A 15,955-nucleotide genomic window follows, 5' to 3' on the forward strand; every position below is an offset into this window, starting at 1 on the left:
TTGTATGTCATCCCGTCAGGGGAGGGCAAAGGAGGGGATGCCAGCGCCGCCGTGATCGGCGCATGCAGCTTTGGGTTGATCTGCATGTAGTCTTGGGGGTAGCTTCCATGACCGTTGGGCAAATTACTCTGCGGCTGGGGTCCAGGCGGCGATCGAAGCTGGGGCTGCTGGCCCAAGTGAGCCGAGCCGTTCGGCACACGGTTGTTCATTGGGACTGGCAATCCTCCTGCAGGAGATTAGCAGTCTTCCATGGCCATCGCGAGAATATCTCACCTGTGCGGTCTGGGCGTCCTTGAACTCTGAAACTCGACCGATTTTCCGCAGGCCTCTGTTGACTGGGGGAGATGGCACCGTGCTCGGGCGCTGCGGCGCCTGGAGGGAGAGAGGAGTTGGGAGGAGGTCGAGAGGGGTAGCCTGATGGCGACGAAACGCCACCAAACTGCTTGGCAGGAGGAGATGGCCCAGTTGGGCTCAAGGCCCGAGCGTGCGCGTCGCGTACGCCATTGGGAGCGTCGATCCCGTTTGGCAGAGGACGCGCCTGGGGGTTGCCCGCGGTCACCTCGGGCACAATGCTGTTGAGATTGAGCGAGATGGGACGCGAGTCGGGGCCCGTGACAGGGGGCAGCTGAGGAGGAGATGCGCGCTTGGCCTCTGGGGCTGGGGCACGCTTGTCCTGGCCATGATGGTTGGATTGAGTCAGACGGCGAAGAAAGCTGCCGCCTGACTTCTTGGGCGGGGGACGAGGTGGCTCGGCCATGGACATCTTGTTGATCCGAAGTCGAGCACTACGCGAACGCTTGACCTCGGGTGGGTAGGGCGCGTCCGCGTAATCAATGACTTCCCAGTCAAGCTCGGCCTTGGGGTCGGCTCTGGGGTTGTCGAGAGTTTTCAAGAGGTCGAAGCGCTGCTCCTCGCTCTCAAAGATGGAGGCAATGGGGAGGCTCGAACTGCTGTTCCTCTTGTTGGCAAACGCCGACGGAGGACTGGTGGAGGCGATCCCGGGGTACCGAGGGTACGAGTATTTGGAGGGAGGAGTCGATACAGGTGTGACGACAAGAGTCGTTGAGAGCGAGTGCGACGAGTTTGAGCCGGGCGCCGATCGATCCGTGAGGAGAGGCGGGGCGACGAGTGAGGAGGAGGTGGGGGCCGAGCGCAAGGGAGGGTTTGAAGCGTCGAACGCCATGTGTTCGTGATGGGCGCAACGGTGATCAACAAGTGTGTGTGTGTTTGTGATGGAGGTGATCAACAAGCGTGTGTGTGTCGCGAATCAGTGTGTGCGACGCGGTCAACGGCGGCCAGTTGGCGAGGGAGAGGTGAGGCGGTCGTGAGGCGCGATCGTGACCCGAGGGTCAGAGGTGGCGTTGGTGATGGCGTTGGCGTTACCGAGGAGGCGTCGTGGTCGTCGCGGAGAGAATGACGGAGGGCGTGAGGAGGGATGAGCGTAATTGATGGGCAATGGGCGTCGAGAAAGGTGATGGTTAGCAACAAGACAACGGCGGCGGCGGAGGTCGACACACTGCGATCGATGCACGTACGTTACAGTAGCCGTCTAGAGAGGACTATGTTTGTCGAGGTGACCTCTGTCGCAAGCAAGCAAGAGGCGGAGGCGGCGGCGGCGCACACTAGGGCTAGAGACAAGCCCAGAAATGCAGGGCTCGAGGCTTCAGTTGCAGGACGCCCCCTTGTCGGGTGGGGGGTTACGGGACCGCCGGGTCAGACGTTTGGGAGTTGGCGCGCCAAGGTGGAGCAGGTGCAACGCGCGCGGATGCAGGTAGATTGAGAGGGGCCGATGTTTGATACTGTGCCGGCCGGAGGGGGGGGTTGATCCTTGCAATGAATGCAGCGCACGACGTGACGGAGAGTGGAGAGAGAGAGAGAGCGGAGTGGACAAAAGAGCTGAAAGGGAAGGTTAGGTTGTAATAATGCTAGAACAGAACACACAGAGACAATTGTGTGTGTGTGTTGCCAGGCAGATAGGGAAACTACTCGGACCCAGGGGGGAACGGGGGGGGGGGTTGTCGTGATGGTGTGGTGGGTGGTGCGGGGGTGGGACGGCGGCGCGAGGCGAAGGGGGCAAAGAAAGACACAGAAAGGGGGCCGACAGCCGACAGAGGCGTTTCGGCTCCAGGACTGGGCCACTCACTTGTACCACTCTGTCAACAAGGTTGGTCGGGACAAAGGCAGCCATGCACTAAGGACGATCTGCAGCAAAAGCACGACTAACTGCATGCACTACTACCACTGCTACCGCCTTCTGGCTGCTGCCTAACACTGGTCTTGGCGCATCGCCATGCCAGTGCATTGTGTCGCACTAGCTGGCCGTGGCTGCCTCGCTCCGCACAGAACGGACATGCGGTGAGATGCGGTGCCAGGGGTAAACTACTAAGGGGGGGACGGACGGCTTGCTTGCTTGCAGCGGGGTCATCCAAAACGCAGTGTGCTTGCGAATCGAGAAAAAAAAAATGCGTCTGCGTCTCAACTCAGGCAAAAGTGACAGGGGGGAGAGAGCGGCACCCCTGCTTGCTCACACAGGCGTCATACGTGTGCACACGGTGCAGCCGACAGCCAACAGGTAGCAGCCAACGTACGCGCGCACCCACTGCCCACCACCCCTTCCCACCTAGCCTCCGAGCCGCCCAGCCAGTCCGTCAGCCCGAACCCCTTGCACGTCAAACACTCGCCAAACTTTGTTGGCTCGACTGGCGGCTTTGGCGCCGCCCAATCTGTTGCCACCCCCGGTTTGTTGGAAGCGGTTGCTGACGGCATGGCAGGATCGAGGCTCTCGACAACCCCCAGATGAGTGGGATGGGATGGGTGCGTCTTTGATGCCCCCTGAGGTGGCGTTTGTGAGTTGCAAGTTGGAGCCGCGAGCCGAAGTTCCAGGCACAGACACCACCACCCACAAACAACGCGTACGACCACTATGCCGCGGGGCCAAATTTCACACATTGGACACAACCCTGGACGACTTACAGGCACGGCCAGTGACACGGCCAGTCGCCTGAGGAAGGCAAAGTCGCCAGAGACGCTGCTCATCGTCAGGGAGCCACAACCCCCTGCGGCCACTGCCACTACCCACATTGCCTGCATTGCCTGGGCCTGCTAGGGTCACCCATCACCTCAAAACTATGGGTCGCACAAGGTTTCCAAATGATCCAATAGCACTATGGCCAAATGGTGACGCTCCTCTGACGTGGGTGCTGACTGCCGCTGACTGCCGCTGACTGCCTTACCATTCTTGTCGATCAAATACAGCTGCCCTAGTTCAAACGTTCCATCGTCACCACTTTAGGCGATGACAATCAAAAGAGTAATCTCGTAAAAGCTTAATGCCATTAAGGCGAAACCCAAGGCAATATACATAGATTAGGGACACCAGCACAATCTCCCCTCAGACCTCAGGCAAGCAACTGCTGCGGCGCAGTTGGTGCATGCAAATAGACTGGTGACAACAACAGGGGGCTATCCAAAACTTCTGCTCTCGCGCAGACCAGAAGACACGACCCGTCGCTGCACAGCCGGGTCAAAGAACTCGCGGCGAGGCCGCTGGCGGTCCATCTTGCGCTCGTAGACCTGCACGACCTCGGCTAGCGTCTCGGATTCGACGCCCACAACTTGGGCAGCAGAGTTGAGCACGACCTCGTAGTCGCGCGGCAGCGTGCCAGTCACATCCGCCGGGTCATACGACTTGAGCTTCTCGCCAGGCATAAGGGGCAGATCTTTGGTCGCTCCAGCCAGCGAAGGGACCGTGTCGAGCGTCACAATCTTGCGAGCGGCCAGCGAGTGAAAAGAGTCCCATGACTCGTTGACTGGTGGCCGTGGCGTGCTGCGCGGAGCAGTGGGGAGGGGGAAGGGGCCAGCTGGGAGAGTTAGCACCAAGCTGAGTCCGCAAACTCACGAGCCCCGTGGTCTCGGTCCTTCAGCAGGACATCCTCACAGCGATCGAGAAACCGGTCGAGGTCGTTCTCGTCCATGCCGTCGAAATATCTGCAGAGTTAGTGGACAGCTGCAAACAACAACCTCACAATCGCTCGAGATCAGTCCGCGTCCCTTGGAACGCCCGGCTGTCCAGTCGACTCCTCAGCTCCTCGACCCAGAGGTCACCGCGAGGCTGGCCGATCAACGGCTCGGTCTTCATGAGGGCAAACCTGGATGGGTTAGCCGAGCACGCCCCACGTCACCCACCTCTCCTTCCCGTCCAGCCCATAAGCCAGCTTCATGACAATGACCCACGCCGCGGCGATGCTGAGCTCGGGCATGATGACGTCGTGGGCGTGTGCTGGCATGTCGACCTCGATTGGGTCGGGGTCAGAGTTGCGCCGTTTCCGCAGAGTACGCGTGACGGCTGCGGGGCTGAGCGACATGTTGGCATCGATGAGCTCGAGGAAGGAGACGACTTGCGACTGAGTGACAGCTGGAGAGGTTAGCCACACCCAGAGTACTTCACCTCACCAGTACCGCCGAGCGCGGACAAAACCTCCCACGCCACGGGAGGTACGTTGATCTCGGGGATCGCCAGTCCGAAGCGCTGGACAAGAATGCTGGCGAACTTGCGGCTGAACTCGAACATTGCTATCGGCGTCGGCGACCGTGGCGGCCGCAGCGACACCCTCACGTCGTGGTTCATGCGCATGCGCATCTCCTCTGGCAGGAGTGTCGACTTTCCAAAGTCAATGTAGGGTATTCGGTTGAGATTGATTAAGCTGGCGGGCGTCAGTGTCATCATCCGGTACCCGACTCACGATTCAATCCCAGCATGCGTAAATGGTATCCTCAGGATCCATAGCCCAAGCAGCAAGCAAGCAAGGGTATCTGAGACGCGTAGTTTTCGCTTCCGTCGATAGATCTCGGCGGGAGGAGGCCCGTTCACGTCGACCTCGCGGAGCGGTTCGTCTTCCTCCTCATCGCTCTTGTCTGACACCTCGTCCTCCTTGCTGGAGTCGGTGTCGCCGTCCTCCTTTTCGTGCTTTGACGTGGCTGATCCCGAGTCCGACTCGGTATCCGAGTCACTGAGCTGCCGTCTGAGCTCTCCGGAGAGTCTCGACGGCCCGCTTTCCGGCACCGGCGCGGGGGACGCTGGCCTGCTCGGCGGTGGCTGCAACGATGGCAGAGGCGACACGAGCAGCTGGTATGTCCACAGGTCGCGGACCACGAGCTGGAATCAGCGATAGAACGGCGCAAACCTCACCTCAAACGCCTCTGGCAGCGCCCAGAGCTGCCGCAGCGCCGCCACCTGGTGCCGGAGGAGCAGCTGGAGCCCCTGTATCCGAAGCGACTCTGCCTCGACGCCGTGCACGTCTGGCGATCGTCAGCACGGCGCCACACGCACGCGCCTCACAGTTCTTATCTCGGGTTCCCTCCATCTTCCGTTTGTTGATCCGCAACCCAGTCTTCATCCGCCGCTTCTGCAACGCGTGGCCCGTCATCTCGGCGACGAGGTTCTCGGACCGGACGTCCTGGGATCAGCTCGGTGTTTTAGATGCGCGCACCCACCTGCAGAACGTGCCCCTCCTCGCACACCACGCTGCCCGTGATGCCATCCTTGCGCCACTTGCGTGACCCGCAGGTGGGGCACTTCTTGGCCATGGATGTGGTTCGCTGTTGTGCGTCAAACTTGTCAACATGCAGCTCGGGTCATCTTGACTTTGGACCTTGCTGGTGGCCAAAAGTGGAGGAGATGCCACGTGGGATTGCGGCATCAAAAAGTTTCAACGCCTCCACTGACCACTGCCTCACAAAGTTATTGAAGTGGTCGATGTGCTCGCTCGACAAGGCAACAAACGACAACTAGGTCGTTCAACCCCACCTCAAACACACTCAAAATGGCCAAGATCAAGAAGAGGGGAGAGTCCGGAGCGGCCAAGAACTACGTCACGCGTAATCAGGCGCTCAAGAAGCTCCAGATCTCGCTGTCCGACTTCCGTCGCCTGTGTATCCTCAAGGGTGAGGCAGCTGGTTAAGAGTACGAGCTCACACTGCAGGTATCTACCCTCGTGACCCTCTGCACAAGAAGCGCGCCAACAAGGGTTCGTCGGCGCCCGCCTCGTTCTACTACTACAAGGACATCCAGTACCTCCTCCACGAGCCGCTCCTTGTCAAGTTCCGTGAGCACAAGGCGTTCGCCAAGAAGCTCGCGCGCGCCGTCGGCCGTGGCGAGTGGGGCCTGGCCAAGAACCTCGAGGCTAGCAAGCCCGTCACCCGTCTCGACCACCTCGTCAAGGAGCGCTACCCCACGTTCACGCTCGCGCTCCAGGACATGCAGGACCCGCTCAACCTCGTCCACCTGTTCTCGACCCTGCCCACCAACCCTATCCCCGGCAAGACGCTTGTCCCGACCGAGGTTATCGCCGAGTGCAGCCGCCTGATCAACGAGTGGAAGGTGTGGGCTATCCGCACCCACTCGCTCCGCAAGGTGTTCCTCGGTGTCAAGGGTGTCTACTACGAGGCCGAGGTCCCCGGCCACAGCGGCGACCTGATCAAGGTCCGCTGGCTCGAGAGCTACGAGTTCCAGCAGCACGTTCCCCACGACGTCGACTTTCGCATTCTCCTGACCTTCCTCGAGCTCTACCGCACCCTCATCGGCTTTGTCCTGTTCAAGCTCTACACTGAGGAGAACCTCGTCTACCCCCCTCCCCTCGACGTCGCGCAGGACGCCGCTGGAGAGACTGTTGGCGCCTTTAGGCTCGTTGAGAACAAGGCGACTGGTGCTGCGGGAGCCAAGGGCGTGTCCAAGAAGGCCGTCAAGCGCGCCATCCAGGGCCTGGCCGCGCGCGCCGTCACCGTCGAGGACGAGGATGTCGAGATGGAGGAGGAGGTCGAGGCTAGGCTGAGGCTGAGGACGAGGACTTTGTTGAGCGGCCATCCAAGGCCGCCGAGGTCGAGGATGTTGGACCTGCCGCTCCCCTCCCGACCTACACCTCTTTGGTGGCCTCGTCTGCCCCCACAACGTCGCGCTCTCAGCTGCTCTTCGCCCCCTACACCTTTTACCTCTCGCGCGAGACGTCGTCAAGGACATGGGAGTTTGTCATCCGTGCGCTCGGTGGCAAGGTCGTCACCTCGCTCACGGCTCCTTCCCTGGAGAACGCGCCCGGAGCCGACAGCATCACGCACGTTCTCATCGACAGGCCGATGACCGACGAGCGGAGGCGAGAGCTCGAGGCCGGCAGGAAATGGACCTGGGTGCAGCCCCAGTGGGTCGCCGACTGCGTCAACCGCGGAAAGGTGCTCGCTACGGCCGAGTACGCTCCTGGACAGCTCCTCCCCCCTCACTTGAGTCCTTGGGACGGTGAGGGCGAGGCCGAGCGCCCCTGGCTCGGCATTGGCACGACAACGGAGGGCGGCGAGGAGGCCGCTGCCGAAGAGGCCGAGGAGGAGGAGGATGAGGAGGATGAGGACGAGGACGAGGCCGCTCCCGAGTTCCCTCCCGCACTGCTCGAGTCGGCCAAGAACCCGTCTGACGCTTCGCTTCTGCACGCGGCCGAGCTCGAGGCCGAGGCCAACGGCACGTCGCACGCTGCCTTCAAGGCCCAGCTCAAGGAGGCGACCAAGCTGCACGGCAGCGCAGCCAAGGCTCAGGCCAAGGCCAACGGCCGACCCGACGAGGACCTGCGCAAGATCATGATGTCCAACAAGAAGGCCAAGCTCTACGAGAAGATGAAGTACTCGAACGCGGAGCGCGCAGCCGAGGTGAGTAGCAGAGTCGCCGATGTGGCCGAGAGGGCATCGGGTGTCTCCGATCCGATACACTGCTGACATGCCCAGGCCGAGAAGCTCGAGACGCGCCGAAAGGAGATTGCCAAGCGCAAGCGCAAGGAGGCGAAGAAGTAGGGTGGCGGGGATTAGTGTGGTGCGCTGGGGCGGCGGTGAGGCGACTAGAGGTGCGGGGTTCATGCATTCTGTATACCATTGAGCTGCTGTGCGGTGTTGCGTGGGCGCTGGTTCGGTGGTTCGGCAAGTACGGCGTGTGTGTGGGCGGCGGACACTTTGCAGCCGGGAGAGGTGCATGTGTGCACGCGCAGCACGCGGCACGCCTGCTGCTGAAGTGGGTTGCGGGGATGTACGGCAACACTTCGAACAACGGCGCGTCGGCAAAGTCGCCGGTTTGCCACTAGCGTCATTGTGGTTTGCCATGTCCCGAGCCAGCGACACAATATAACACTGGCGGCGGCGCACAGACAGAGTCATGCGACACGACACCCCATCATCCCACACGATGCCATTCACGCAGACGCAGCTGGCCGACATTGTCGACAAGGTGGGTGTGGTGTCGCTGGGCGAAACTGACGCTCAGTACCACAAGGACGGCTACGTCGTCGTCGACGGCCTGATCCCCGACGAGCTGTACGCGCCGCTGTGCGAGGCCGCCGACGAGGTGACGGACAAGGCGCGCGCGCATACGTGGGGCCAGGTGCGCATGGTCGGCAAGCAGTTCCCGCCGTGGACCGAGGGCGACGACGTGTGGGGCGTGCAGAACATCATGCACCCCGAGCTTGGCAAGCCTATTTTCGCAGAGTGGTACGGCAGCGACGACCTGCTCGATGTCAGCGCTGCGTTGATGGGCGTTGAGCGCAAGGACATGCAGTTTGGTGGGTACATGAGCAAGGCCGGCGTAGCCGGGCTTGCGGCAGCGTAGCTGGGCCAAGTCAGCACAGCTGGCACAACCCGCCCCCCTCGCGCCGCGGCGCTGACACGCCGCGCAGAACTCTTCAACATCCTCGTCAACCCCCTCGAGAAGGACTACGCCCTCTCGTGGCACCGCGACGACGTCAAGGCGACCGCCACGCCCGAGGAGGAGGAGGAGGCGCTCAAGATCAAGCACTACGGCATCCAGTGGAACGCGGCGCTGTACGACGACGCGTGTCTGTCGGCGGTCCCCGCGTCGCACCGCCGTATTCGTACGCCAGAGGAGCGCAAGGCTAACCTCGAGGGCGGGGACATGCCGGGCGCGCAGAACCTCGACTTGAAGAAAGGCCAGACGGTGTTTTACAACAACAATATTCGTGAGTGGTCGAGGCAGCCCGCGAAGCGGGGTGCCGAGTGGCCTTTCAGTTGGAGGTGCCCGAGGTGCCCTCTGCCACAACGCACACACCTTTCGCCCTCGCCCGCGCTAACCACCCAGTCCACGTCGGCAAGTACAACCTCGCAGTCAAGCGCCGCACGCTGCACGGATGCTACGGCTCGCCCCCCTCGGGCGACACGTCGCGCGCGCGCAACATCCTGCAGCACGGGCTCGACTACACGACCGACCCGGGCTTCCGCGGCTCGGTTCCGGCCAGCCTCCACCCCATGCTCGACCGCCTCAACGGGCTCCAGGCCGACATGCAGGGCAAGCCGCAGGTGTACTCGCAGGACGACTAGGCGGGCGTGCGTGAGCGAGCGGGCGCGTAGCGCCAGCGCACAGCGAAGTATGCGCGGGCCAAGCCTTGGGCCAGTGCGAGGAAGTAGAGTGACGGCCGAAGAGGAGGTAGCACTGGATGGGATACAGAGAGAGAGGCCGCCGGCAAAGTAGCACACCCCCGGCCTCCACCCGACCCGATTGTATCGACAGATGTATCGCGTAGTATGACAAGAGGGCGGTCGCGCAACGATCCGATATCCGAGCAGAGCCGGCGGATCTGGATGGGGCGGGGAGTCCGGTCCGGCGCAGCGCGCAGTGCGCAGACGGAGACGAAGCCACAGTGCTCGGATCTCGCCGCCACGCCCGCGGGGTTCGGAGCTGTTGGCAGATCGAGCGAGCGCGTGTAATATCCATCACGAAAGTGGCACGCTCGCAGCAAGGTGCCAAGACCGCCGGCGACCAATCCGCACATCGCCGATGGAGGGCGAGGGCTGGAAGCGAGGCAAGATCTGGCGGCGGCGTGGATGGCGGCCGAAGTTGTCGTCTCTGCTGCGTCGATGTCGGGCGGGGGAGGGGGGTATTCGAACGCTACGCTGAGGACTGTTCCGAGGCTAGAAGCTCGAGACGAGCGACACAGTCAGCATGGCTAAAGGTGGCACGTCTGGCTGCCTCCTTCGGGACCGATTGCGGTGCTCGGGAGGCGGGGCGGCGACTGAGACGAGACGAGACGCGGCGGGTTATGGACGGTGGTGGCACGCGCCGTCGTCTCTGTCTGTCGGCTCACGGCCCCGAACAGCGAATAATTATCAGATATACACCAGCGCACACATTCCACAGCTGCGCGCGCAGAGCGCGGGCTCTAGCCACACGCACGGGACGGGCCACAACCATCCACACGTGTGCAGGGCCAGCCTGCTGGGTCCTGACACGCCGCCTCCTGAATTGACCGACTCCGAGGCGGCGTGGCCGCGCAGTCCTCGCGGCTCGCTTACACTCGCACATTCGTGATCGTGCCAAGCCGCTCGGCGGAGTGGAGGCGGCGGGGGAGGGGGAGGGGGGAAGGACACGGAGTAGGTCGGCGGCGCAGCAGGCACTAGTTAGCGGCGACGCCGCGGCGGCGGGCGGCGTGCACGCTTGGACGCTTGCATGGATGCGTGCAGGGACGGAGGGTAAAGGCCGACCGCGCGACCCAGCGCATGTACCCCGTGAGCCACTCGGCCCTGGCTCCGTCTGCCTCCGACATCCTTGGCACGCCGCCTGGCTGGCGTCATTGGCAGCGGTGTACAACGTCGGCCGACGCGGCTTATCAGATATGGCGCACGGTGGGGTTGTGAAACTGGCTTTGCCCTGATCCTAGCCAGTTGCATTTTTGCCCCCCTGCGCTGCGCAGGCATACGCACCGGGTGGAGCAGCGGAGTGGACTCGCATGTGGCCTTTAAAAGCCGAGCTGGGAGACCGCAAGGCGCACACCCACCCAGTAAAAGCGACATGAGCGCACCCACACCAGCAGTAGCACCAGTGACGGCGACGCCAGCGACCGAGTGGGAGGGCGCCACGCCCACGGGCTCGGACGACGGGCGCAAGGTCTCGGCCTCGGACGACGAGAAGAACGCCGCCGACCTCGACCCGGTGGTCAACGAGAACCCGGCGGTCCTCAAGGGCTCCGGGCTGGCAGGCGACAACGAGTCGCTCGACGGCGCCGCCGTCATCCCCGACGTCTCGGACCGCAGTGACATCCCGTGGCGGCTGCGCATTATCGCCTTCTTGCTGATCGTCTTCTTCAACACGGGCGCGTCGTACGCTGACAACGTGCTCGGCCCGCTCAAGACGCGTATTCGCAAGGAGCTGAAGATTACCAGTGGGTCGAGACGGGGAGAGCCGAACTCACGCCGCAGACGCCCAATTCGGCGCCGTCGCCTCGGCCAACGCCCTCGTCAACTCGATCCTGCCCATCATCGGCGGCATCGGCATGGACTACTGGGGCGCGACGTACGCGGCTATTATTTCGTGTATCTTTATCTGTGTCGGTGCGGTTGTGTCGGGTATCGTGAGTGGCAGCGCAGCGGTGGCGGTTAGCCCGCCTCGGTCAGCTTCGCTGACCTCGTTCCTCGTTAGTCCGCCCACAACAACCACTACGGCCTCCTGGTCGGCGGACACATCATCATGGGCTTTGGCAGCACCATCATCGGCGCGTGCCAGAACAAGCTCTACTCGCACTGGTTTGCCGGCTCGACGCTCGCGTTTGTCTACGGCCTCGACATTGCGTGGAACCGCGTCGTGTCGGTCATTACGCGTACGACGGCCGTCCCGCTGTCCAACATTGGCGGCTTCTGGGGCTGGGCGCTCTGGATCCCCGCCATGGTCTGCGGCTTCAACATGATCATGCTCATGGTCTACTGGTGGTTCGAGCGCAACGTCGCCCCCCAGTACCGCCCCGTCCTGGGCAAGGACGCGCGTGCCAAGGAGGGCGCGTTCTTGAAGCGCCGCGTCAAGTTCAACATGCTCGGCCAGCTGTGAGTGGCAGGTGGCGGTGGCGGGAGACGTTTGCTGACGCTCGGCCCAGCCCCAAGTTCTTCTGGATCCTCTGCTCCACCCAGCTGTTCCAGAACGCCGCAGTCTCAGTCTACACCTCCAACCTGTCCGACATTCAGGTCAAGACCCGCGGCACCAAGACCCTCGCGGCAGGCTACAACTCGTCGATCCAGCCCGTGGTCCCCATCGTGCTCACCCCGCTTGCGGGCCTCTTCTTCGACCGTATCGGCTACCGTGTCGTCTTCAGTAAGTCGTGTCAGCAAAACACAGGCTCACCCTAGTCTCCTTCACCGGCATGCTCTACGTCATCGTCTTCTCCCTCATCGGCCTCACCAAGGTCCACCCCCTCGTCCCCATCATCATCTCGTCGTTCGCCCTCTCCACGAACGCCGTCACCTTCCTCGCCTCTATCCCCGTCCTCGTTGGTAACGACCGTCTTATTGGCACCGCGTTCGGCGTGTGGAAGTCTTTCGTAAGTGAACTCGTGAGCAGGTCAGAACACAACCTAACATGTTGTAGCAAAACTGCAACACCCTCATCCTCGAAGTCGCTGCCGGCGCCATCCAGGACCGCACAAAGAACCAGGAGTACTACAACGTCATCTACTTTCTCATCGCCATCAAGTCGATCGAGACGCTGCTCGGCCCTCTCTACGACTACCTCGACGGCAAGTGGCTTGGCCACTCGCTCCGCAGGCCCGAAAAGGTCCGTGTCGCTATCCGAAAGGAGGCCATCGAGAAGGGAATCGAGTACGAGGGTTGGCGTATCTCGCGCTGGACGAGGCGCGCAGTTCTCACCCAGCTGTCGTGCATGATTATTGCCGGCTGGACCCTGTACATTGTCTACTCGCTTGGAACTTAGATTTGGTGACCATGATGCATCCTAGATGGCTACACGTGATGCGGCGAAATTGGTGTTCTTCGGGGGCTGGGTCTGGGACTCGACTGCGGGCGTGTGTGTCAGCAAGCAGTGCAAGAAACGTGAACGTCGACACACCTTGCCAGGGTCGATTGCCGACAACGGCCGAAGCTTGTCGTCAATCGAGGCGAGGAAGGACCGCTTAATCCTGACAGGGTCCTCGTCTGTGGCCAGAGAACCAAACGATGAACGCCGAGATCGAGAGCCCTCGTCGGTTCCGCCGACAGACGACCGGCGGGACCGCACCATACCGCCGCCGTCGCTCTGGAATGACGCGCGCCGTGATTTGGAAATGAGCTCCTCGATGCCAGCGAGCGACGGCCGACGCGACGCCCGCGCGCAGTCCTCGAGCAGGAATAGGTGGCCGTCACCCATCGGGCGGATGTACACCGCATCGCCGGCACCACGCCACGCACCCCACCAGGTGGTATCGCCTTCAGACCCCAGCAGACCAATGACAACGAGCGAAGGGCACATGAGCGCGAGTCGAAGCGCAATATCCCGCTGCGTCTCGAGGCTGAACGTGTACGAGCCGACCTGGACCAGCTGCAGGTATGGCAGCGCCTGCAAGGGTGCGAGGACATTGACCTGGCGTCAGTTATGCGCACGGACACTTTCCACTCACAAACTCATTCTCATCGTCCCCAGCCCGAATCAGCTTTTTCAGCGGCCGGTCAAGGAACAGCTCCCGAATGTCTCTGAACGTGTCGACGAGCTGGTCGAGGAATCCATCTTCCCAACCTGCGATGGGACCGCAAAGCATGAGGCTGACCTTGGCAGGCTCCTGGCCAAGTGGCGCCTCGCGTTTCGCCAACTCGCGCACGGCCGACAGGATGTCGCTCGACCCCATCTCGTCCATGTCGGCGTCGAGCACCAGGAACGACAGGTTGTGCGCGTGGCGCAGGACGTGCATTGTCGACACGAATGTCGATGTTTGCGAGAACGTGCGGAAGCCACTTGGCGGGGCAGCACGCTGGCGCCACCCAAAGGACTTGAGCCGTGTGGCGATCGGCTGCATCTCGTACGCCTCGTCGTCTGGCTGAGGGCGCGCGTGGCGTGAGGGGTGATCAATGATCGACGCGAAGAGGAGTGACAAGGTAGAGTCGTCGCTAGCATCGGCAAAGAATGAGATGTGCTGAAGGCATGGCAGGGCATTGATCATGCGTGAGAGTAGAGCGCTCTCATGCCAGCATGAGCGTGGTCGGCGCTCATTCCTCGGCGCCTCGTCCAGGTCAAACATTGTGAGGTCGATGATGATACTCCTGTGTGATTGTCAGAACGCCTTGCCGGCTTGTCGGGCTGACACCCCTGGATAACCGGAGAGCCGGGCAGGGAGGGAGGGGGTTACGCACCTCACAAACGGAGCCCAGTCGTATTTTGCAGCCTCATACGCATGGTAGACGGTTGGGATGCGGATACAGCGGAAGAGGATGACGCGCACCTCGCGTCGAATCTTGCGGCAGGTGTCACCGAGTGCGATGAGTGAGAAGAGTGCGTCTTGGCGCTCTTCGTGCATGTCCACGGTTGAGAAGATGCCCCATGCTGCCAAGCCTTAGTTGCTACTCCACAGACCAAAACAATGCCACATCCACTTACTCAGCCTGTCCTGTTGGGTGAGTTCCAGCGGGTCGTAAATGTCGAGTGCAATGGCGCGAATGACCTCGCGTGGGAGGTCGAGGAGCGATGGCATTGTGAGCAGCGCTGTGTCCAGAGGTAGAGAGCAATGTTGATGTCGGGTCAAGAGCAGACGCCTAAACCCTTGACGGCCTGCAAGCATTCGTCGTTTGCAGCAGTCACGAGGTCATCCCGGCAAGGGTGGAGGTTCATGAAAGACGGGCCCCGCCCCGGCTGCCCAGGCACGAAACAAATACGTGGCATTTAGGCTCCGCTGACACCACCACCACCATCACCAGCCAGCCGCACCCAGCGCCCAGCGCACACCGAACAACAAAGGTACAAAGTCTTGTTGATTTCGACAACATTGATCAAATCGACATACCATCATGGCCGACTGGTGGACACAGCCTTCAACACCGGCAAGGTCAGGCGCCTTTGCGACGCCGGCGCGCGCGTCCATGTCGTCGTCGCGCTCCCGCTTCGTCTCGGACGACCCAGACCCGTCCGCCGCAGACGGCCCAAAGTTTCTCCCCTCGTTCGCGCAGAGCCCAGCCGGCAAGGTGGCCCTGGTGCGTAACTGTGTACCCGGCCGGCGTGCCGTGGTAGTGGTGGTGGCATGCTAGACAAAGGAGGTGTGCTGACGCCACCCCGCAGGGATCACCCACAGGCGCTGCCTCGCCACCGGTGATCAAGCGCTCCCCCCAGCAGCGTTTCACTGGCGGTTCGCTCAACGAGAGGTGCGTGCAGAAAGAACCATGTCCGTGTTTGCTTCCAACACTAACATGTACTACAGCGCTAGCTCCCCCCGCCAGAGTCTTGCGTTAAGCCGCTCGGCACGGCCTCCCGCGCCTGTCCCGATGGATGAGGATCCCATCCCCACCTCGTCGCTGTACGACGAGGCGGCGTCGTCGTCGAGCCGCCCCGCCCCACCAGCCGCCACCACCCAGCTTGCGCTCGCAACCCCCGTGACGCTCGAGGCGAGTGCCGACACCACGACACTGCACGTCTTTGGACCGCCCGTCGAGTACCTGTCTTCGCTCAGGCCATACCTGGAGAACATTGGGCCCGTCGTCTCGTACGTCGCTGGACCAGACGGATCAAACTGGTGGACGGTTCAGTACACCGACCCCCTTTACGCTTCCTACGCCCTCCGTCGCCATGGCGAGATTGTCGGCGGACGCTGGATGCTCGCCTTCAAGGTCGCTGGTCCAGGCAGCACGCAGGGCCTCACTCTCGTCAACGGCGTCGCGCCTGCGCCTGTCGGCAACACCCAGGCCGGCCCCGGTACCCCCTTCGAGATCAAGAGCACGAACATTATCCGCGCAAAGCCAAAACAGGCTGTTCAGAAGGACGACTATGCTTGGGAGGAGCCTGAGCAGCCCACGAGTATTTTAGGCCGCGCCGCGGAGCTGATTGTAAGTGTGGCCCGGGTGCCTTTGCAGCCATTGCTAACCCTCTCAGTTCGGCCGCTAGTGTTGTGTACGTGTACGAAGTTTGGATGCATAGGGCTTCACTGCAATCATGCACAGGTGAATGCGTCGCCGAAGCACG

The 15,955-nt window shown here is 62.1% G+C and overlaps 7 protein-coding genes across 8 annotated transcripts; 4 read left to right on the forward strand and 3 right to left on the reverse strand.

Annotated features, from left to right (window-relative positions):
- Nucleotides 1-123: 123 nt before the first annotated feature.
- Nucleotides 124-1,932, reverse strand: LOC62_04G005607 (uncharacterized protein; the record flags this gene model as incomplete). Of its 2 annotated transcripts, XM_062772153.1 has the most annotated exons (3): nt 1,536-1,932; nt 274-983; nt 124-158 (listed from the first exon to the last, which is right to left on the reverse strand). In XM_062772153.1, exons 2-3 carry the CDS (start codon nt 761-763, stop codon nt 124-126), a joined length of 525 nt encoding a protein of 174 aa, XP_062628138.1. In that variant the 5' UTR covers nt 764-983; nt 1,536-1,932. The 2 variants fall into 2 exon arrangements, with proteins under 2 accessions (XP_062628138.1, XP_062628137.1); XM_062772154.1 differs by lacking the exon at nt 1,536-1,932 and having other exon boundaries at nt 274-1,441.
- A 1,416-nt stretch (nt 1,933-3,348) lies between these two features.
- LOC62_04G005609 (uncharacterized protein) lies at nt 3,349-5,601 on the reverse strand. Its single transcript, XM_062772156.1, has 9 exons — nt 5,494-5,601; nt 5,339-5,456; nt 5,189-5,298; nt 4,743-5,155; nt 4,453-4,703; nt 4,186-4,414; nt 4,026-4,148; nt 3,899-3,987; nt 3,349-3,860 (listed from the first exon to the last, which is right to left on the reverse strand). Exons 1-9 carry the CDS (start codon nt 5,584-5,586, stop codon nt 3,463-3,465), a joined length of 1,824 nt encoding a protein of 607 aa, XP_062628139.1. The 5' UTR covers nt 5,587-5,601; the 3' UTR covers nt 3,349-3,462.
- Nucleotides 5,587-7,906, forward strand: NOP7 (Pescadillo). The gene is given in 4 exon segments (XM_062772155.1): nt 5,587-5,943; nt 5,982-6,814; nt 6,826-7,686; nt 7,762-7,906. 4 exon segments carry the CDS (start codon nt 5,823-5,825, stop codon nt 7,825-7,827), a joined length of 1,881 nt encoding a protein of 626 aa, XP_062628140.1. The 5' UTR covers nt 5,587-5,822; the 3' UTR covers nt 7,828-7,906.
- A 36-nt stretch (nt 7,907-7,942) lies between these two features.
- LOC62_04G005610 (uncharacterized protein) lies at nt 7,943-9,560 on the forward strand. Its single transcript, XM_062772157.1, has 4 exons — nt 7,943-8,254; nt 8,291-8,585; nt 8,700-8,999; nt 9,119-9,560. The coding sequence occupies exons 1-4, from the start codon at nt 8,183-8,185 to the stop codon at nt 9,355-9,357; spliced, it is 906 nt and encodes a 301-aa protein (XP_062628141.1). The 5' UTR covers nt 7,943-8,182; the 3' UTR covers nt 9,358-9,560.
- Nucleotides 9,561-10,758: 1,198 nt separating this feature from the next.
- Nucleotides 10,759-12,764, forward strand: Mfsd1_2 (Major facilitator superfamily domain-containing protein 1). The gene is made up of 6 exons (XM_062772158.1): nt 10,759-11,195; nt 11,233-11,384; nt 11,453-11,850; nt 11,901-12,115; nt 12,151-12,341; nt 12,389-12,764. The coding sequence occupies exons 1-6, from the start codon at nt 10,826-10,828 to the stop codon at nt 12,728-12,730; spliced, it is 1,668 nt and encodes a 555-aa protein (XP_062628142.1). The 5' UTR covers nt 10,759-10,825; the 3' UTR covers nt 12,731-12,764.
- LOC62_04G005612 (uncharacterized protein) lies at nt 12,752-14,506 on the reverse strand (the record flags this gene model as incomplete). The annotated part of the gene is made up of 5 exons (XM_062772159.1): nt 14,384-14,506; nt 14,140-14,329; nt 13,413-14,049; nt 12,862-13,375; nt 12,752-12,813 (listed from the first exon to the last, which is right to left on the reverse strand). The coding sequence occupies exons 1-5, from the start codon at nt 14,475-14,477 to the stop codon at nt 12,752-12,754; spliced, it is 1,497 nt and encodes a 498-aa protein (XP_062628143.1). The 5' UTR covers nt 14,478-14,506.
- A 284-nt stretch (nt 14,507-14,790) lies between these two features.
- On the forward strand, nt 14,791-15,877 carry LOC62_04G005613 (uncharacterized protein; the record flags this gene model as incomplete). The annotated part of the gene is given in 4 exon segments (XM_062772160.1): nt 14,791-14,973; nt 15,059-15,141; nt 15,156-15,819; nt 15,866-15,877. The coding sequence occupies 4 exon segments, from the start codon at nt 14,791-14,793 to the stop codon at nt 15,875-15,877; spliced, it is 942 nt and encodes a 313-aa protein (XP_062628144.1).
- Nucleotides 15,878-15,955: the final 78 nt, after the last annotated feature.

This window comes from Vanrija pseudolonga, chromosome 4 (assembly GCF_020906515.1).
Source record: "Vanrija pseudolonga chromosome 4, complete sequence".
NCBI classification, from domain to species: Eukaryota; Fungi; Basidiomycota; class Tremellomycetes; order Trichosporonales; family Trichosporonaceae; genus Vanrija; species Vanrija pseudolonga.

Excerpts from the sequence above, each read along its gene's own strand:
- LOC62_04G005609 (XM_062772156.1), bottom strand. The coding sequence starts at position 5,586 with ATGGCCAAGAAGTGCCCCACCTGCGGGTCACGCAAGTGGCGCAAGGAT. Across the intron at positions 4,704-4,742 it reads ACGCATGCTGGGATTGAATC|CTTAATCAATCTCAACCGAA; the intron begins GTGAGTCGGGTA and ends GACGCCCGCCAG. Across the intron at positions 3,988-4,025 it reads CGGACTGATCTCGAGCGATT|ATATTTCGACGGCATGGACG; the intron begins GTGAGGTTGTTG and ends CTAACTCTGCAG.
- LOC62_04G005610 (XM_062772157.1), top strand. The coding sequence starts at position 8,183 with ATGCGACACGACACCCCATCATCCCACACGATGCCATTCACGCAGACG. Across the intron at positions 8,255-8,290 it reads TGGCCGACATTGTCGACAAG|TACCACAAGGACGGCTACGT; the intron begins GTGGGTGTGGTG and ends ACTGACGCTCAG. Across the intron at positions 9,000-9,118 it reads GTTTTACAACAACAATATTC|TCCACGTCGGCAAGTACAAC; the intron begins GTGAGTGGTCGA and ends CTAACCACCCAG.
- Mfsd1_2 (XM_062772158.1), top strand. The coding sequence starts at position 10,826 with ATGAGCGCACCCACACCAGCAGTAGCACCAGTGACGGCGACGCCAGCG. Across the intron at positions 11,196-11,232 it reads CAAGGAGCTGAAGATTACCA|ACGCCCAATTCGGCGCCGTC; the intron begins GTGGGTCGAGAC and ends CTCACGCCGCAG. Across the intron at positions 12,116-12,150 it reads CGGCTACCGTGTCGTCTTCA|TCTCCTTCACCGGCATGCTC; the intron begins GTAAGTCGTGTC and ends GGCTCACCCTAG.
- NOP7 (XM_062772155.1), top strand. The coding sequence starts at position 5,823 with ATGGCCAAGATCAAGAAGAGGGGAGAGTCCGGAGCGGCCAAGAACTAC. Across the intron at positions 5,944-5,981 it reads TCGCCTGTGTATCCTCAAGG|GTATCTACCCTCGTGACCCT; the intron begins GTGAGGCAGCTG and ends CTCACACTGCAG. Across the intron at positions 7,687-7,761 it reads ACGCGGAGCGCGCAGCCGAG|GCCGAGAAGCTCGAGACGCG; the intron begins GTGAGTAGCAGA and ends TGACATGCCCAG.